The 20067-nt window shown below is 50.3% G+C and overlaps 8 protein-coding genes across 8 annotated transcripts; 5 read left to right on the top strand and 3 right to left on the bottom strand.

Moving 5' to 3' along the window:
* The first annotated feature begins 297 nt into the window (after positions 1-297).
* Positions 298-2158, top strand: F5B22DRAFT_620729 (ribosomal protein L2). Its single transcript, XM_047975864.1, has 3 exons — positions 298-1601; positions 1670-1743; positions 1811-2158. Exons 1-3 carry the CDS (start codon positions 608-610, stop codon positions 1910-1912), a joined length of 1170 nt encoding a protein of 389 aa, XP_047827458.1. The 5' UTR covers positions 298-607; the 3' UTR covers positions 1913-2158.
* Positions 2159-3318: 1160 nt separating this feature from the next.
* Positions 3319-6085, top strand: F5B22DRAFT_399114 (major facilitator superfamily domain-containing protein). The gene is made up of 9 exons (XM_047971462.1): positions 3319-3689; positions 3754-3772; positions 3957-3992; positions 4072-4168; positions 4249-4339; positions 4445-4656; positions 4778-5065; positions 5190-5432; positions 5508-6085. The coding sequence occupies exons 1-9, from the start codon at positions 3550-3552 to the stop codon at positions 5840-5842; spliced, it is 1461 nt and encodes a 486-aa protein (XP_047827459.1). The 5' UTR covers positions 3319-3549; the 3' UTR covers positions 5843-6085.
* On the bottom strand, positions 5957-8828 carry F5B22DRAFT_399150 (succinyl-CoA synthetase-like protein). The gene is made up of 8 exons (XM_047971464.1): positions 8518-8828; positions 8319-8440; positions 8074-8217; positions 7919-8009; positions 7786-7860; positions 7504-7720; positions 6404-7442; positions 5957-6304 (listed from the first exon to the last, which is right to left on the bottom strand). The coding sequence occupies exons 1-8, from the start codon at positions 8687-8689 to the stop codon at positions 6071-6073; spliced, it is 2094 nt and encodes a 697-aa protein (XP_047827460.1). The 5' UTR covers positions 8690-8828; the 3' UTR covers positions 5957-6070.
* Positions 8829-8868: 40 nt separating this feature from the next.
* On the bottom strand, positions 8869-9906 carry F5B22DRAFT_620734 (uncharacterized protein). Its single transcript, XM_047975865.1, has 3 exons — positions 9740-9906; positions 9633-9667; positions 8869-9553 (listed from the first exon to the last, which is right to left on the bottom strand). Exons 1-3 carry the CDS (start codon positions 9790-9792, stop codon positions 9420-9422), a joined length of 222 nt encoding a protein of 73 aa, XP_047827461.1. The 5' UTR covers positions 9793-9906; the 3' UTR covers positions 8869-9419.
* Positions 9907-10043: 137 nt separating this feature from the next.
* Positions 10044-12185, top strand: F5B22DRAFT_620738 (uncharacterized protein). The gene is made up of 2 exons (XM_047975866.1): positions 10044-11016; positions 11112-12185. The coding sequence occupies exons 1-2, from the start codon at positions 10748-10750 to the stop codon at positions 11563-11565; spliced, it is 723 nt and encodes a 240-aa protein (XP_047827462.1). The 5' UTR covers positions 10044-10747; the 3' UTR covers positions 11566-12185.
* On the top strand, positions 12186-15257 carry F5B22DRAFT_620741 (nitrogen permease regulator of amino acid transport activity 3-domain-containing protein). The gene is made up of 3 exons (XM_047975867.1): positions 12186-13283; positions 13381-13780; positions 13925-15257. The coding sequence occupies exons 1-3, from the start codon at positions 12425-12427 to the stop codon at positions 15222-15224; spliced, it is 2559 nt and encodes an 852-aa protein (XP_047827463.1). The 5' UTR covers positions 12186-12424; the 3' UTR covers positions 15225-15257.
* A 1323-nt stretch (positions 15258-16580) lies between these two features.
* F5B22DRAFT_649989 (oxidoreductase ucpA) lies at positions 16581-17615 on the top strand (the record flags this gene model as incomplete). Its single annotated transcript, XM_047979250.1, has 2 exons — positions 16581-17321; positions 17478-17615. The coding sequence occupies 2 exons, from the start codon at positions 16581-16583 to the stop codon at positions 17613-17615; spliced, it is 879 nt and encodes a 292-aa protein (XP_047827464.1).
* A 1193-nt stretch (positions 17616-18808) lies between these two features.
* F5B22DRAFT_620749 (uncharacterized protein) lies at positions 18809-19819 on the bottom strand. The gene has a single exon (XM_047975868.1). The coding sequence runs from the start codon at positions 19364-19366 to the stop codon at positions 19067-19069; it is 300 nt and encodes a 99-aa protein (XP_047827465.1). The 5' UTR covers positions 19367-19819; the 3' UTR covers positions 18809-19066.
* Positions 19820-20067: the final 248 nt, after the last annotated feature.

Genomic DNA, 20067 nt, shown 5'->3' on the forward strand with positions numbered 1-20067 from the left:
GCTCTGTTCATTGGTCGGACCTGCTGCAAATCGAGTGGGTCGCGATCTCGACCAATCGATGACGTGACCCTACCGCCCTACCCGTGTTGCGCGACGAGATTGTGGCTGACCACTTCCATTTTAAGCAGTTTTTGAGCCTCAACCTGCCTCAACCTACCGTACCTCAATCCACCTCATGAAACTTCATGCGCCACACCTGCTCATACGGTACATAGTAGGTATCTTAGGTACCTAGGTACTCCATTTCCTAGTCTGTCCTCAGTCTGTCCCAATTAGGAAATCCTCCAAACCCTTGTCGGTAGAAATTCGGACTCCCAACGCTCGACTTCGCCAAGCACTCGATTTCCTAATGAGGATAGAGAATATTCTGTACTTTGGTACTTTCAAGCATTCGGTGCATTCGGTTGGTCCAGGGTAGCCTTTTTCGGAACAACCTGAACTCCAGTCGAGCCTCATCTCAAGATTTTTGGTTGCTAGCGACACAGCGTTGCGATTGGGTCCATCCGCCGTCGCCGTCGCCCTTCGAGTCCCTCCACTTCCCCAATTGGCTGTCCCGACGCAATTGGCAACGATCCGTTGCGAACGCGTTGGTGCGGCCGTCTTCATCATGCTGCAGTCGCGAGTATTCTCGCTCCCGCAGCGGAGGATATTGCTGGCCGGCAGCCAGCTCTCGTCCATATACCGAACCTACGCCACAACTCAACGGGCTGCACCCCCGCCAAACCCGAAGAGAGATGTCGTCCCATCTGTGCCCAAGGCCGACAAGGCGCCTCCGAAACCTGCCTCAACTAACAAATCTGCGCGAGAAACCGCCGAGATCTTACGGACATACAAGCCTAGGACCCCCGGTTTGCGACATCTGAAGCGTCCGATCAATGACCACTTATGGAGAGGCAGGCCGTTCCTTCCCTTGACTTTCCCCAAGAAGGGTATGGCCAAGGGTGGTCGTAACAACACCGGTAGAATCACTGTTAGACATCGCGGAGGTGGTGCCAAGAGGAGGATAAGAACCGTCGACTTCCACCGTTGGTTAGCTGGCCCTCACACTGTCGAGCGAATCGAGTACGATCCCGGCCGTAGCGCCCATATCGCTCTTCTCAACGAGGACGCCACAAACAAGAAGACGTACATCGTTGCGCCCGAGGGCATGAGAGCCGGTGATGTCGTCCAGAGTTACCGGGCTGGCATTCCGCAAGATCTCCTAGACAGTATGGGCGGTGTCATTGATCCCGGTGTTTTAGCAGCCAAGACGGCTCATCGTGGGAATTGCTTGCCTCTACACCTCGTCCCTGTTGGCACGCCTGTGTTCAATGTAGGATCACATCCGAAAGGTGGTGCTGTCTTTTGCCGCAGTGCTGGGACTTTCGCCGTGGTAGAGAGCAAGGATGAAGAGATGAGAGAGGATGGTGTCAGGGTTATGACGGGAAAGTATGTCACAGTGCGTCTTCAGAGCGGTGAAATCCGAAAGGTCAGCAAGGATGCTTGTGCGACTATTGGCGTTGCGAGCAACCCCCATCACCATTACCGACAGCTTGGAAAAGCTGGAAGGAGTAGATGGCTCAACATTCGCCCCACAGTCCGTGGTGTTGCTATGAATAAAGGTACGTCTTGCCAGCAAGGAGCCTGCTTTGAGCGCTTGTCAGGAACAAGATTGACATAATCTGTGTAGTGGACCATCCTCATGGTGGTGGTCGCGGTAAATCGAAGGGTAACCGGCACCCAACTAGTCCATGGGGCACACCGGTAAGAGCTCACCGAAAATCCGTTGCACTGGTTTTCTCTCGATCATGTATGCTGACCTCTATTATAGGCCAAGGGTGGTTACAAGACACGCAGGAAGAGTAACATTAACAAATGGGTCGTTGTGCCACGTGTGAGAAATCATGGCAAACGACGAGACAAGACTGCATAGGCCGCTTCTCCTGCTTAGCCCTGTATACTTCATCCTATATATGTACAATCCTAGGCATTTGCAGCATAGCCTGTGTATAGACTTGTATAATACGCAGACATGATCTGAACGGTGCTGTCATGACTATTGCATTCACGAGGATTAGGTTGGTAAGTATTGAAACCATTCTATAATGCCCTGTCGGACTATTTCCCCTACGGTAGGATGGTAGAAGCTAGGGCCTATAGACAGCATACGTTTCTTTGACCAAAGTCGCCGCTGCGTGCATTGTTATTGACTAACATGATATTCGTGGATGGCTCCCTAACTTCATACCTGCTTAGCCGCCGCCGCATTGGAAAATGATGGACTAAGTGAGACTATCTAGATTCTTGTAAAACAACATTGAGTCTTGATTCCAGATAAATAGGATTAAACCCCAAGGTTACGACGAGGAGCTTGACGCGCATTGAGACGGCCAATTACATCAGATAACCAGATTATGTACGTCTACGGTAGTACGACCGGAATATTTCCCTACCGTGTCGTCGGTAGGGTAGTAGTCCGCGAACATTGGTCAGGAACGATACATGCAAAGAGACACACATTAATGATTACCCATCCACTACTTACCTAGCGATAAGCTTATCATGCAAACGCTTGTAAGCCACCCGACCCGTTCTTTCGGCGGGCCGATGAAGAGATGGCCCGTTTGCCTCACGCCATCTAAGCCGCTTCAATGTAACCTCCGATGTCTCATTCACGGCGCCTTGCGGCAGTAAATCCGGCGGGATGGAATGTACGGTATGTACAACGTCCTGCCGGCCAGCCGACCGGCACCGAGCTCTGGGCGCCCAATTGCATGTCCGGAACAATCCATTTTTTTTACCAAAGTACTTACTTAGCCTGAGATGACAAGCTTAATCCCGCCTACTGTTTAGTTTCTACTTACATAAACACTAATATAAGGACTAGTTCACTAATCACCAGGGCTAATTAGTCTCCTACTACATAGTAATGATAACATTTTCGAATTGTTGGTGATAGTGCTCACACGAGGGGGGCAAAATATTGCCCTGTCTTCCTTAATAATGAGAAAAAGTAAACTCGCCGGCTACGGAAGTATTGGTAATCCATTCATTGGAAATGTTAAAGGTGCAATATCGATGACGATGTGGATGGTATTTGAACGGAAACGGCCCGCTTCAATACTACGTTATCTCACGAAGCCGATCCTCTGTTACTAAATACTTACCTACATAGATACAGATACATATGTATAGCAGCAGTATACTTAGCGGACACAGCTAAGAGGAAGCGATCCTGGCGGATTTTAATAACTGTTGGGAGGGGGACCATCTACGTAACCTAGGCCCCTTTCTGCCAAGTCTCGCGCCCTTTCCGTTGGTTATTTCCGAGATAGGGACCCAGAGGGGCCTGAGTTTCGGGGTTTGGTAACATAAATCCTGCAGTTAGCTTAATCCTTTTTTCTGTCCGTTGGAGAAAAGTAAAGGCGGATAGGTTTTCTGCCTTGGTAAAACCATGAATCTTTGATATCGACATTAGAGATATTGATATTCTTTTATCCAAGAGTTTTCATCCACAAACGTTTTTCCTAAGTTGCTATAGGGAGGGTTTAGAGTTCGCCAAGCAAACTCATGCCGGAACCCGAGAAGTCTGGGGAGCCATCCCCAGTAATTGAGGTTCCTGCACAACAAGACGAGGTGCGCTCAGTAGAGGCGCAACAACCTCAGCAGTCGCAAACGCAGGAAGAATTCAAGGAGGGTGGCTATGGTTGGTAAGATTACCTGATGATAAAAAACTTTGATATGTCTGGGTGGCGTAGCTAATGGAAACTCTAGGATTGTTGTTACCGCTGTCGTAGGTGAATCCCTGAAGTCGACTCACTCTCTCATCTGAGCCACTTTCACGAAGAGAATGGTTTTCTTGGGCTCATGGATCCGTGCTTGCAAACTATATCAATTTTTCGAAGTCCCTCAAATCAGGAATTTTTATTATTAAATTTTTATTTTTAAAGATCATTATTGACTCGACGTGTTTCTAGGCGATCATCAACGCTCATTCCTGGGGTCTCAACTCGGTACGTCATTCATGACCTGGCGAAACTCATCCACATTCTATCAACCTTTACACGATACACTAACACCGTAATTCTATAGTCGTTTGCCGTCTTCTTAGCTCATTACATCAGAACAAATGCCTACCAAACCACCGCTATAGGCTATGCCTTTATAGGAGGACTCTCTCTCTCCGTCGGTAAGTTTATATACAACCAACTGATGTTCACCCCTTTCTCCAGACTCGACCGGAAATACTGATTACGAGATCGATGTCAGCCTTCCTGATCTCGCCGCTGGCGACATTCCTAGTGGGATGGGAGAAATGCGGGACACGACCGACGATCTTGCTCGGCGTGATATTTGAGACGTAAGTGACCTGCCTGCCTCGTGTACTCAAATATCGCTCCTTCGCCTTCACGAAATCACTTCCATGAATACAATGCTCTGAAAACACTGACTGACAAGTGGACAGAGCCGCTTTCATCGGCTCCTCATTCGCCTCGGAGCTATGGCACATCATCCTGGCCCAAGGCGTATCCTTCGGCGTCGGCCTGGGTCTAATGTTCGTGGCATCAGCACCCGTGTCCTCGCAGTGGTTCTATAAGAAGCGGTCGTACGCCCAGGGCTGGACGGCCGCGGGTTCGGGCTTCGGTGGCCTGGTTTACTCGCTCGCTACGAATGCCAGTAAGTTCATACACATATACAAAGAATGATCTAACCCCTATTACCTGTTTTTAAATTGCCTACGACTCCCAAAGGAAAAGCAAGCAATCAATAACTAATACTTACCGCCCGTAAACTGTAGTGATCGAAAATCTCGGTCTGCCATGGACATTCCGCACGCTGGCGATCATCTGCTTCGTCGTGAACGGGATCGCGACCTTCTTCATCCGCGACCGCAACCACGCCGTCGGCTCCGTCCACATCGCTTTCAACTGGGCGCTCTTCAAGCGCCCTTCTTTCATCATGTTCGAGCTGTGGATGACCTTCTCCCTTATCGGGTACATCATCCTCGTCTTTAGCATCGTCGCCTACTGCCAGGTCGTGGGATTGTCGGCTTCACAAGCTTCGCTCGTTGGCGCGCTGTTCAATCGTAAGCTCTTTCTTTTCCCCTTTTCTTTTCCCCTTTCTTTTCCTCTCCTTTCTCCCGGATTCTCATACGTGAAATGAAGACTTGAAGAGGATCTTGTTTGCTGATGCCGAAGAAATTACAACAGTGGCGCAGGGAGTTGGACGCCCGGCTGTCGGTCTCTCAAGTGACAGCCTCGGCCGCTTCAACGTCGCCCAGCTGTGCACGCTGTGGTGCGGACTTCTGTGCTTATTCGTGTGGATGTTCGGCGCGAGGACATACGCCGGGTGCATCGTTTTCGCACTGCTTAGCGGCTCCGTGGCTGGCACGATTTGGGCAGCGGTTACGCCGATCTGTGCCGAAGTTGTTGGGCTTAAGATGATTCCCTCTGGTAAGTTCGCTCTCTTGTTGGAACTTGGAGTCTCCAGCAGACAAACGTCTCATCGCTGACTGTTGGAAAACTTAGCACTCTCAATCACCTGGCTCTTCCTCGTCCTTCCGGCTACTTTCGCCGAGGTTATCGGCTTGAGTCTGCGCTCTCCAGGTTCTTGGGGTTACCGCAACGTACAGCTCTTCACGGCGTTCATGTATATCGGCGCGTTCATCTTTGGCTGGATCTTGCGGGCTTGGAGAGTGTGGGAGGTCGAGCGGGTGCGGCTGGATAAAGAGCAACGTGAGATTACTGCCGGCGAAGATGGTGTTGTGCCTTCGACGCAGTTAAGGCGCCACGCAAGTCGGGCGTCAACAGTGAAAGAGAAGGTGTTGCATCTTAAGGGCCTTTGGTCTGTACAGCGCGTATAAAGGGGCTAGAGATATTTGCTTAATTCATATTCCATTTCAGCTGACCATATTTATGACCTTATGCACAGCTGTGTAGTTATAAAATTAATGTAGTGTCCTCCTCATGGCCGTCACCTGAGCCATACCTACTTTGCATGGAGTCTGATGTATCACCTGTCAACAACATTGTCTTTAATATGATAAACCTAACGAAGCTAACGTGGCTGATTAAATATACTAATGCTGTCGTTAACGAGCAGCATTCGCAAGCTCTATAGCTTTTTTTGCAGCCTCATCAAAGTCATCGAAAGCGAAAAGGGGCAGACCGCTTTCCGCGATAATCTGCTGGCCTTCCTTCTCATTCGAACCACGAATCCGAACGACGACAGGCACGCTCATGTTCAAGTCACGGAAAGCCATGATGACGCCTCGCGCAATCATATCTCCAAGTGTCAGACCGCCAAAGATGTTTACAAGTATGCACTATCAGTGTCGGATTATCAGTAACTAACGATAGAAACCACAGAAGATGAGAACACTAAGGCTGGCAAAATCGGATAGAAAAAGGGGGCTCCCGCTCACCTTAACTCGCGGATCCTTCAAGATGACCTCGAAACTCTTCTTAACAGTCTCACTCGTCGCCTTTCCCCCAGTGTCCAAGAAATTCGCCGCGCGACCACCCGCGTGCGCAAGGGCATCAACTGTGTTCATCGCGAGTCCGGCCCCATTAACAAGCGTCCCAATATTCGCGATCTCTCCTTCCCCGCCACCGTTTGGCAGCTTGACGTACACGATCCCATGCTTCTCTACCTCGACTTCCGCGGGGTCCTCGACACTTGTATCTCGTAGCGCCTGGATATCTGCTTGTCGGTTTCCGCTGCGATGTGCCGCGTCGTCGAAGCCGAAGTGCGCGGTCGCGATGGCGATATCAGAAGACGAGCTTTTTGAAGCGATGAGCCGTGTTTCGAGGAGGAAAGCTTCTTTCTCTACGAAGAGAGTCACGAGGCCTGCGACTATGGTGCGAAGCGATGAGTTAATGCCTTCATTGCTGGCGTCAAGTTCAAGTTGTTGTGCAATGGCACTGATATCTATGTTTTTGGCCCCAGCTGTGTAATCGTAGTCAAATCTCTTCAGATTTCCAGCACCGCCATTCGTGGATGGAGAGGCAACGATGCAAGGACTTCTAGTTGAACGATTTAGCGTTACGGCGAGTAGGCGACCTTCATTCGGTGCAGAGTTACTATCAGTAACTGGTATTCCGCGCTGGCGTAATAGATCGAACGCGGTAGTCTGCGTCAAGTATATGGATCTTCTTTGTTGAGTAAAATCACCGGTAGAGCTCATATTAGGTCTCCTAGCGGCAGTGTGAATTCCGCGACGTTGAAACACAGCTCCTACGGAGGGCGAGATGACACCGTATGCTGAGGGCGCTACTCCTTCTAACATGGATTTCAGAACGGGCCCAAACCGGGAGGGATGATTCACGATCGTGCAGTTAGCTGCTTGAAGGGCCTTGATCTTGTCTTGCGCAGATGGCTCTCCAGGAAGCGCAAATGCACCAGCGTGGCCCATTATTCTACCTGGCACAGCCTCGATACCTCCGATTATGGCGGCAATCGGCCTGTTTTGAGGTTAGAAATCGAAATCGGATGCATATGTTGCTCGTGAATGGTACGACTGACTTGGGCTTCTCGGTTCTTGCGCGATACTCCCTGATAAAACCCGCAGCTTCAATTTCCGCCTCGCCTCCAATTTCGCCTACAAGTGCAATCGCCTCTGTATCTTCATCTTCTAGTAAGACTCGAAGACCGTCTCTGAGACTTGTTCCGGGTAAGATATCTCCTCCAACTCCAATGCAGATACTTTGGCCTAGCCCCGACCGGAGTGTAGAACCGGCAGCTAGGAGGATGAGATTTAGCTAATGTCTGTCAATGGTGTATGACTGATGGGAAAGTACGGCTTACTTTCGTAACTTAGAGTCCCCGACCGTGCTACAATTCCGACCTTACCTGGCATGAAGCATGGCAAAGGCTGAAACCCTAGGGAGAATGATCAGTACTCCTGTTTCCATAGCATATATAGATGACTGACGCTTACCTATTCTACATTTCCCCGTGGCTGATATGATGCCTGGCGAATTGGCGCCAACAAGCCTTGATTTTGTCTGTGTCTTTAACATATCATGTATCTGTATGTTGTCGGATCAGTTCACGTTCTAGACTACCCTAATGTCAAGCACTCGGACCCCTAACCCGTATCATATCATGTAGAGGGATGTGCTCTGCAACAGCCACAACCAAAGGCACTTCGGCCTCTATAGCCTCTTCGATGGCAGACGTCGCTTGATTTGCAGCGACGTAAATGCCAGTGGCATCGGGTTTAAGAACTTCCATTGCCTATTGATAGGTCTTAACTTAGTCATTGTCATAATTCTGCCGCGCCCTCTCCGTTAAGAGAGGCCGAAGTCTGTCGAGGGTTGTTTGCAGGCATTGCATACTTTCCGAACTGTGGGAAGAACTGGCAAACCAAGGTGCTCTCCCTCGAACCCCGGCCGGACGCCTCCGACGATATTGGTCCCCCATTGTAGAGACTCCTTGGCATTAGCAGTCGCCTGCTTTCCTATCTCGAATCGTATCAGTCTCATACACACATATTTGACAACGTCAGGAATGGGCGTTGCTGGAGCATTTACGAACCCGTAAATCCTTGAAATATTACCCGTGTATGGCTGCCTATCTTCAGATTTTGAATGGTTGAATCGTAGTTGTGTCGTACTAGAGAGCTTGCAAAGCTCCGACTAGCTGTGGTCCGACGGGTTTGTCTTAACACCCTGCTTCGTGGGCCAAAGTAGAGCGTGCTACGTATCATTTTATTAGAATATTGAGGATACGACACAATATCCAGCCCATTCTTTATGTTTATACTAAATAATATAGGAAACGCCGAATTCAGAGGTCTTGATTACTGACCTTGGATATATATACCCGGGGTGATTCGGTGGCTTGGGCGCCGGTGGTCCACTTGCACGCGGGCGCTGGCGTGTAAATGCTAGGACGATGTAAGTAGTTGACTGAGGATATAAACCGGCTTTAACACCTGCATCACAACTCCGAGCGGCCCGCTGGCGCCAACGGCTTGTCTAGGTTCCACCTTCAAACTGAATGCACATGTTCTCATACATGCCTCATTTCATCAATGTGTGAATCTGGTAGCCGAATTCACAAATCTTCCAAACTCACACTGGAGGCTGTTACAGACCACTAACACGATTTTACATGATGTACTGGCTTACTTGCTTGCTTATGTGGCTAGAAACAATGTAGGAATCGTGTTCAAGGGGCCCCTATTTCTTTCGCAATGATCTATAAATACAGTGATAACCATGATTATGATACATGCAGCTCTGACGACGAAGGCCTCTTGCCAAGCTGGCTCCATTATCCGTTCGAAAAGCGCTACGAACTCGATGTCCCAGCCTCAGAACTGGATGTGGTTGGTTTCGTAGGTTGTTCTTCGGCGAACCCCAAATTTTTAAAATCATCTTTGGCCATTAGGTTCCTGTCAATTGGTCAGTAGCCGTATGAGCCCCGAAAGTTTGTTAAAGAGGAAGTCTGTACCGGTCCATTCGACATGCGAGATATGACTTGGCGATATTTCGACATTCATCGTCGTTAAGACCCTTCACCTTCTTGATACACGACAGGTATTGTTTCATAACATGCTTGCACTCGCCTGACACCATTGTTAGTAGCCCGTATTTGACAGCTGTGGCAAAAAAACAAAAACCAAAAAAAAAACGACATAGACATACCATCGTGGTCCAGAGGAAAGCTGCCGCGCTCGGGGCTGTGAGAGCATGGATGTGATTAGCATGAGATTTTCTTAGCATTTACACAATTTCAACTTGGATCGACTTACGGAACTGGCTTGCCTGTGTAGGGGCCTGAACCTGGGCTACCAAATGAACTCATCGGATCTGACCGCTGAGGACAATTAGGTACGTGATGCAGGAGTTCATATATCAATTAAATTGTTGTACACGTTGACTTGACTTGATCATCAGTCGATGCAATCTGATCATCACCAGATCGGATTCGATAGCCAGATATCACTATAACTATCACTATAACCAGGACACGCTATGCTACCTACGAAGTATATAGTGCATTGTATACTTAGAACACTGTACTTGGTGTCTCTAGAAGGCCCAATGGGCTTCGAGTTCCAGGCCAGCGCTAGCAGCACACAGGGAGAATGACACCTGTGAAAATACAGTGTGGATGGTTAGACCCCACCTGTGCTCCCCGCACCAGGATTACTCGGGTGGTTGCCGGGCGAACATGACCTCGGGGAACAGAACTTCCATCATTCAACATTCAATCACCCGCTGTGTCGTAAGTAGAGATAATTACCTAGGTAGCGTCTTCTGAAAACTGCTACCTTACCAGTCGCCAGAGCAGTTGAACACTCATAAAGTAAGTAAGATGAATGCCAAGATGAGTTTTAATAAGCCGCGGTCGGCGTGCGTTACACACCTTGACATATGTCATCATCAGCAGCAGTGTACAAGGTGTGATGTGGGAAGTGGTCCACTACAACACATAAACCTGCAGTTGGCCCACCATCCCCCAACAACCCGACCTGCACCCATCGTAGCTCTTCGAGACTCGTATCGCTGCTTGGTATTTAGAACATCTACTACTTAATCCCGCCTGTAAGAGACAGCGAGGCATCGTAGCCAAGCAAGCCAGCCAACCCACTTACTCCCTCGCTTTATCTACATAACCTAGATAGATATCTCCTCGACCTGCTTTGCTGCTGCCAAGAAACCGGCTCCAACATCGGACAAAGTCCCATTCAAACTCGCAAGTTGGCCGATAATGAGTTGTTGATACCTGAGCACTCAATCGAATTCTCCCTCCCATCATGCCATTGTATCACTGCCGGCAAATAACGGCACTCTTCTCTATAGCTGCCGCCATCTTGTCGGTACACACGACACTAGCCGATCCCGTCGATCCGCTGGGGTACTCCGACGCCCTCGATTTCTTCCCCATTCACCGGAGAGACGTCACATGTCCCGCCAACTACTTCAGCTGTGAAGACCAGGGAGCCCAATTCCAGGGCGCCTGCTGCGAAAATGGCCAGACCTGTTCCTTGGACGCCCATCAGAGCGCCGCCTGCTGTCCCACCACGTAAGTCGAACACTTGCTCCCTTCTGGGGAAGGGGAAGCTGGCCAACCCAAGACCTCGTCAATATACAATTGTATGACTAACGATGGCTGGCTAGAGCTACGTGCACGGGAGTAGCACCCGGCGGCGGACCTACGGCGACGGTTTCCTATGTGAGCAACCAGTACTTCACATTCCCCGCCATACCCACCTCGTTCAGCAATGCAGCAGCCTGTACCTCGGCCCTGCACGATTGCTCCGACAACTACGATGCTTGCGTGCAGGGTCTCGAAGGCGGCAACGCTGGCTACGGCGTGACTATCCAGGTCCCAGGAGCCGCTGGCACCACCGTGGTCCAGGCAGGGGCGACACTCCCTTCCGCGACGGCGACATCCGTGTGCTCGACCCTCTCACTCCAGGCCTGCCATGGCTTAAGCAATGGACTATGCCGCGCCGGGACGCAGGGAGGATTCACCATCGGCAGTCAGAATGGGGCTCCACGGCCCACGGCTGCTTGTATGGCTGGTGTTATCGCCGGAGTAGGCCTCGGGATAGTAGGCGGCCGGTTATAACGCTATATACAACTCAAAGTAGGGCTGGATGCTGCGCCGCATACCGCGAATGGTCGGGCAAGGAAGTTAACTGGACGACGTTACGAATTTAATGACGGGTTTTCTGATTGTATATGTTGGATTTTCCCATAGACGCTGGGCCGCAATTTAGGGGATGAGGGTTGGCATGGGACATTGGTAATGCGACAGATAGACACGGGAGCATCGCGTTGGATTTTACCACGCTTCATGTTGGCTGTAACCTAGGGGATGGAATGATAGGGGGATTTGAATACTAGCTCTCGTGAGAGAAGAAGCTTTGGAAAGGAGGGAGTGGAAATGATTTAACCGATGTTTGAGACATTGACACCATTCCATCACACACACGTGCATTGGCAGGTAGATATCCGTATGTCTGGCTATCACCGTGTCTCAGCTACATATACCATATGAATGGATTCTGTTCACTTATTCGACTGCATGGCATTGCGTATTGATATCAGATGTTTGGTCTAGTATTCTTGAAATCTTATATTCATTTGTATGAGCGATTCCGAGCTAGGTGGTGTTCTGTTCTGTAGCTGCTAGGTCAAGTACATAGGTAACCTAGGTAGTTGGGTGGCTACTAGGGTATCATAGGCCAATCCCGCAACAACCACCATTCGCTAATGCCATCTCATTGCTCTTCGCAAAGCCAACAGCATCCAAGGCGGGTTACATAAATTGGTATTGCTTGCATCATGGCATCCGAGACTACACACTACGTGTAAGTCTTCGTTCAGCCGACATCGACTTCAGAAGTGGGCAAAGAGTGGGGTCGTATGGCCGTGACGGCGCGACGAGCGTGACCTGTTTGAGATCTCATGCCAACACCCGGAACATGGCATCAACACCCGTCCTTCCCAACGCCTCCAACGTGCTTGGCGTTGCTCTAGTCGTCAACCGCTCGCGCGATGGGCCGCGCTTCGTGTTCCATTATCCCCCGCGCATCCAGTATAGCAAGAAGCAGCGTGCTCCACCCGCACGGGAGTCTGCCGAGGATGAGCTGGACGATGACGACGAGCTACTCCTAGACCAGCAGTTCTCCCCTTTCGAGGGTACGTCAGGGTCGTTGCCTAACATTGCCGGTCTGCGGTTCTGGAACCACGATGACCACATTGAAACAGAGAGCGGTTCGCACATTGTGCCCTGGGAGCACGTCGCTGGTTATCCAACCAGAGACCTCGAGAGTCTATTAACGCCGTCGCGTGCTTTTCATAAGCGGCTCTTTCAAGTCTCATTAGACCAGTTGTGCTTTGTGTCTTCTCCCGTATTCGTCCATGAGAGTGGTGTTTGGCGTAAGAAGAAGCGTCAGCCCAAGAACCGACCTCCCAAATCGCCTGAAAATGGCGTTGAGTCCAGCGCGCCTAGAGACGGCCAATCTCCCATGATGTTGGCTCCTGACATGGCGCCAAATGAGAGCGATGACCTGCTAACAGCCGATGATACCATTGCCGGCAACAATGGTAATGGGATCGGCGCCGACGAGGCCGAGGAGAAGAAGAGCGGAATGACCATGTTCAACCTGGTATTCATCTTGAAACCAAATAAACATGAGGCCAAGGAGCTGGCCGAGACGTTATACGCACACATCATCAGGAAGATCAACAAGCTATTCAAATATAGCCAGCAGAAGACTGATTTTGTATGGAAGGAGTCAAAGCGCATCCTAACTCTCAAAGATAAGAATCGCGAAGAAAGTAAGTACTGTACAAGAGCCCCCTTTCTTTATGTAGACTGTTTCGTACCACGGGGGTGTAGCGTCAGCGACGGCTATCTAATGTCTCTATCACACAGAAACCAGGATGAGCGTGCTATGGAAGGAGATCCTCGAGGTCTCGTCTCTCGCGGCTTGCGTACAAGATATCTACGAGGCCGTATCGCAAAACAAGATTGCCGCCCTACAGCTCGATACCCCCGAGGGCACCATCACGCACTCAGTACAGATATCCGTCCCCTTTTACTTAACAGACCTCCCGCCCGAGGAAGAAGCCGCTAGCACACGCGGCCTCTGGATCACGACGGCCAACTACTTCGTGGAGGAGGACAGTCTGCAGGATCCGTCTTTCCTTGATAAGCATTTCGGTCTGCTGCTTATGAGCGAGGAGAAAAAGATCATTGCCGAACTCCAAGCCGATGCTGATGAAGCCACGGCTGCTATGGTTGAATTTGTACGGCTCTCAAAGCCAACCATGTCGTACGTTATCAAGATTCCCATCACCCCTGTCTATATATGCCACGTCTCCCCATCACCCTTCTCTCGGCCGCCGACATCTTTGTGTATATAATATCTTCTTGAATCCGCGCTAGATACTCCCTTAGTGCTAACACTCGCTACCAGATTCCATCAAATAAGCCAAGGCAGCGGCCTTTCACCAGCTCAAGTTCGGAAATTCGCCCACCATTTCATCTTCTGGCGGCGCGGAATCGCGATTCCACCTCTACATGCACGGGATGTATACATATTATCACCCAACGCTGATATGAGCCTTCTTCCTCGCGCCAGCCAAGCCTGGGCCCGCGCGTTTCCTCTCGCGCCGCACCTAGCCGACTTTCTCGCTGAGTTGTCGGCGGCCCCGCGCCCCTACAAATGGTTCTGCCCATCCAAGAACCACCGTCCTACATATCTTCAGATGTTGGCATGGCTAATGCGCGGCGGATGGGTGACGCAGCTCTGCACCTTCGCGTACGTCGTAGTGTGGCCCGAGATCCTTTACGAGGTCGAATACGAGCTCGAGGCCGAAGAGCTGAGAATGCTCCAGGAAGAGGCGGCGAACAAAAGAGAGAGAGAAAAAGAGAAGAAAAGGCAAGCTGAGAAAGAACAGCAGTCAAACAACACCGATCACGTTGATGAAAAGGGGAAAGAGAAAGAGAAAGACGACGAGCAACACGAGTCCGATAATAGTCATAGTCATCGTCGCTTCTTGAATTATCGTCCATCGTCACCAGCCGGATCCTCATCCACGGTACGCGGAATAGGCAACATATCGCTCTCGGGATCCACCACGACCCTCGACCTCCTAGCCGGCTCAACAGCAAGTCTATCAACGGCCGAAGGCCCAACATCCTCCACAACACACCTTCCCCAATCCCCTTCCTCAGAAGCCTTTCCCTCGCATCACACGAGCCCATCTCCGTCCGAGACGCCCTCAGCATCCGCCTCGCCCCCAACGGAGTCGCAAACCCAAGGCGAGCGCATCGCCCTCGCGGCGCGTCTCTCCCGGATCGCAGACAAAGAAGCCCAAGCAGCCTACGAGCGGAGCGCAGCATTCAGCCGCAAGCCCTTACCTACGTCAACCCCGCACCCATCGACGAACACGGCGGCACATCTATCCCATCTCTCACCTTACATCATCGTCGACGCGCGGCGCGCGACAGGGAAAGACAGTCTCTATCTCTCCGCCATCGGCCGACGATTCACGGATCCAAAGGTCCGCGCCGCGTGGCCCGTGTTCTGGAAGTACTTCAACGGACATGCTGCTCTGGAACGGGTTATTCTGGGTCTTGCTACTGGCGATGGTGATGGTGGTGGAAATACAGGAGGAGGAGGGAGTGATAAGATGAAGATCAAGAAGCGCAAGGAAGCCTGGGCGCTCATGACGGCTATGAGCGAGCATTTGATTTGCATTCGGCATTTTTAACAGAATATCTAGAGAGAGAGAGAGAGAGAGAGAGAGAGAGAGAGAGAGAGAGAGAGAGAGAGAGAGAGAGAGAGAGAGAGGAGAGTGGGGATATCGTCCTACTCAGATTCCATGCTACTTTCATACATATTCGATACAGACTAGTTCTCTGATGACGAACTTACATGTAAGTACGTCGATATATCAAATAAATAAATAAATCGTAGGATAAATAAAATAAAAAAAACTATTGACATTCATCTATCTACCTACAATATACGTAGACCTTTCTTTCAGCTTAGAAGGAGAAAAGACGGGCTAGAAAGGAGACCTGCGCGTTTATCTGTCTGGCTAATTGCTTGTCAACAGCTATCAGCTGTTATGGCTCGTGTGGAGTTCTAATCGAAACTCAGGGGTTAATTAGGGGTTAAGTTGAGACTACATTCAAGGACGGGGAGTAGGTATATGCATATATTCGTGTGTAGATATTTTACACTGAAATACTTATCTACCTAGGTATATAGATACGCTTAGTATATATATCTGTTTTATAGGCATTGTTTCGTAAGTCATGTGTAATGTATAAACTACATTTCAAACAGGTAGGTAGGTAGGTAGGTCTATATATCTATATATAAATCTATAAGCTACATAACAACAACGTTTCATCCATCCCCTTAAAAAGAAATAAAGATTGATAAGATCTAGTACAGCTAGATACAGAACTACCATACCTAACATACAATCTACAATATGCCTTACACGAAGTATACTGTCCACCTATTATATATATGTATGTATGCATATGCGCACGCATGGAAACCGGATGATGGATGGATAGCATGGCAGGGAAGGATATCGAAGAAGTGATCGATCATACGTCATAACAACACTCACTCGCTCACTTACTTACCTACCTACCGGTATATAATAACAATGTGACAGCTATCCATCTCCCCTCCTCCCTCTTCTTCGGTGTTTTCTCCGCCTACCATCATAATAGCTTCTACTACACGTGGATACTCAGTTATTGCTTACCCAGGCAGCATTAACTTTTAACGTACTGGGACGTCTTAAAAGTCACAGTACAGTATGTGGCTTACAGCACTAATCTTCTCGTCTCCGTGACGGAGATAATCCGTTTCACACGACACGGGGTTTCCCCGAAACTTTCACTTTCGGTCCCATGCGTCCATCGCAAGGGGTATATCAAACTCCCATATAAAAGATGGCATTTCATATTCCATAAAGTTCGTTACGTGAACAAACGACGTAGTTCACATTAATGCGCATCCCGTCTTCCTCTTTCTTTGTATCTGGTTCCACTGCAAGAACAGCCACGCGGATGCCGTAGTATATCACTTCCAACACCGAGAAATGCACAACCTCAAAGGGAAGATCGCAGTCGTCATCGGACTAGGACAATCCGGTTCTGAAGAGGGCTGGGGCATCGGCACCGCGTGTGCCGTCGTCCTCGCACGACAAGGCGCCGTGATCTACGGCGGCAACAGGACCATCGCGTCCGCGACGAAGACGAAGGAGACGATCGAGGCGGAAGGAGGCCGATGCGACGTCGTAGCCACGGAGGCGACGTCCTCGGCGTCCGTGAAGGCCCTCGTCGAGGCCTGCGTGGCGAAACACGGCCGCATCGACATCCTCGTTGCCAGCGTGGGACACTCGCAGCCGGGGTGTCCGGCGACGATGGCGGAGGACATCTGGGACAGGCAGATGGATGTGAATCTACGGAGCGCGTACCTAGCCTGTCACCACGTGCTGCCTGTCATGGAGACGCAGCGGCCGGCGGGCGGCGCAATCGTGTATATATCCAGCATAGCGGGCCTGCGGTATATCGGCAAGCCACAAGTCGCATACAGCACTGCCAAGGCCGCCATCAACCAGTTTGTGAAGACGACGGCCGTGATTTATGCGCCGCGAGGTATAAGATTGAATACGGTTGTGCCGGGGCTCATGGAAACGCCTTATACTCGGGCCATGGCTACACGATACTCGACAACCGCGACGTCGGTAGAGGGGGGCGCCGAGAAGGAGGAGGATCAGAAAGAGGGGGCAGATGATGATGGAAGCTACGCGGCGTTCAAACGCATGAGAGATAGTCAGGTCAGTTACGCCGAAGAATTTTGATATCTCCCCCCCCCCCTGTCTTCAGAGCCATGCATCCATGGCGTTGTTGAAGCAGGAGTTTGGTACAAGAACCGAACATATCCTTTTACGTCAAAACTATCATTCACTAATTACTGATTTTTCTCCCCATAGGTCCCAATGGGTCGGATGGGAGATGCATGGGACGTCGCCAATGCCGTCTTGTTCCTCGTGTCGGACGAGGCAAAATACATCACTGGGCAGAAGCTAGTAGTGGATGGCGGAATTACATCGTCCACGGGGCGAACGTAGAATTCTGTGCATGGTTACTAAATAAAAGCATGTAAGTAGAAGAAGCAAACCGCTTTCCCCGAGCAACATATGTGAGGCCTGGTGATGTACATACACAGGGCTCTCGGCGGATACAAGTATCGTTGAGGAAACGAAAGAGGCCGTCAACTCAGCTTGGGAAAACAGTCACACTAGGTGGAGAAACTTGGAGTTCAAAGCCTACTTATCTGATTCGATGGTCTTGTCACGTTGGTAATGTAGTACCTAGATAGGGCCCGTTCAGTTGCTCCACTAGTTTGAAGATCTGTGATCATCATCTAGGTACTTCCCCGTGACCTTGGTTGTGACTTGTCTATTCACGATACTCAAGAGTGAGTGAGTGCCGCGACAGGATTACGAGTCCAGTCAGCTTCAGTCAGGGTGCGTTGTGCTTCGAGACAGAATCCCGAGACATTTGAGGATAGATAGCCTGATGTGGACGCATAGAGAGGGGATATAGCAACGCTCGGTGGCCGAGGTGCGATAAGGGTTGCACAGGAACTGGGTCAGCCAGCACGAGAAGGGCGACGATCTCGATCGCGATCTCGATCGCAGGTTGGTTTGGTGTTGGTGTTGTTGTCGTCGTCGTTGTTCAAGGCGCAGGACACGGACCCTGCATTCGGGAGCGGTGTGCTTCGGAAGAGTACAAGTAAAGCGTTGGTTTCGGGGCGCCCCAGCTCGCCGGGGCACACAACGTCGCGGCGCAAGGGACACGAGAAGAAAAAATGAGCAGAGAGAAAGAGGGAGAGGGGTGGAGAATGTGTCAGAGCAGCCAGGTACCGACCAAAAAACAGGGTTGGAAGAGAAAAAGAAGACCCTGGGAATGGCAGGGTGCATGATGCAGGGCCTGCCGGCGTTGGGAAAACATACTTAGCTACCTACCTAAACTTAGTATGTAGTGTGAGTCCGACGACATTGACACTATCGTGAGATGGGTACCATTACTATAGTCTATAGTCGCGCCGGGAAGGCAGGCTCGGTAGATAGCGCTACAGTAGCGAGGAGGTAGGTACTGTACGTAGAGTGGTAGGAGAGTAGTAGCGAGCCCATGCTAAGGTAGGTACACCACTAGCGCTGGGGCAGGCAGACTGGGGGTCCCCCTTCCCTAATGAACGGTTTTGTCTTTTTTTGGGTGTGTTTCTGACATTTACGTCATTCTGGGGTAACGATGATGTCTCGCGTAATTTCACTCATGCACACGTCACCATTCAACTTCTGTCCACAGTTCTGTCCACATTCTGTCCCTTCCATTCCGCTCCTTTACAGTACCTCCTCCGCTTACCACCTCCTCGGACCTCTTCTTCCAGTTCAAAGTCATTTTGCTCCGGCTAAAGCTTCCGCCATGATCATCAAAGCCTTGCCTTGCCTTGCCTTGCCATGCCTTACTTTACCCTTTTCTGCCCTTTCTACCTATGTACTTACACAGTCCCTCCCTAGGAAGGAAGTAAGAACCCTCTCAGGTTAGTTACACACGTGTACCCTTTACTCCATCCCATCTCATCCCATCCCATTCCCGCCCAGTTCCGCCAAAAGGGACGATCCCCAAATTTCCGCCGACATTGCCGACTGGGAGACATAGTCCCCTCCCTTCCCTCCCGTCCCTGTCCCCGAGCTTGACGTAGTGTTCGCGTAAACTTTCTTTCTTTCTTTCTCTCTGTCTGTCTGGGGTTTCGAGAACGGGCAAAAGTGCCGGTGAAGAAAAGCAAAAGCCTTCCATACCTCCTCACATGCATGCCTGATATTCTCTGCACGAGGGGGATATTATAGTTACTCCGTTCTAATTTCTCCTTCCTTTCCTTTCCTTTTCTTACTTGGCTTGAACTTATATGCTGTGATACTTTGTAAACAAATCATCGCTGTTATGTACGGACACCTAGGTGTGCGGATTCAAACACCTTGTCTACTAGTTCCTCCTGTACGGTAGATAGGTAGGTGAGAAAGTAGTCGTGCCACTCGAGGGAGCCATTCTCACCAGGGGTACCCCCCTGCCTATAGAACTGTTGGTCTGACCAAAACTATTCTTATGGCAAGCTGACAACCAGCCTTGCTAATCAAACGCTCCCATGTGGGATGGTACTCAGATCCGCCCACTTGGTTCCCCCGATCTGAACGACGCAGCGCCGCGAGGAGGTAGGAATTCTTGGCCTTAGGTAGCCTACCTACTGTGCCTCTCCTCCGCTACTTAAGTTAGTCGTATAATCCAGCCAAGGGTTAAGGTAGGTAGGTAGTCAACCTACTCCCACCAGGATCTATATGGGTGTTTCCCTCCCAGCTAGGATCTATAACTGATGACCAGCAATAGCAGCGTTTACATCTCCGACAGGGTGAGCCGGATTTTATGCGCACAACCTCGATGACATCGTTGGCATGTCAGGTCTCAATGGTAGGTTTCTGCATTTACACTTTGGCCTGAGTCACATGTAGCTTGCGAATG

This window comes from Xylaria bambusicola (genome assembly GCF_022495145.1).
Source record: "Xylaria bambusicola strain CBS 139988 unplaced genomic scaffold F5B22scaffold_48, whole genome shotgun sequence".
In the NCBI taxonomy this organism is placed as follows: Eukaryota; Fungi; Ascomycota; class Sordariomycetes; order Xylariales; family Xylariaceae; genus Xylaria; species Xylaria bambusicola.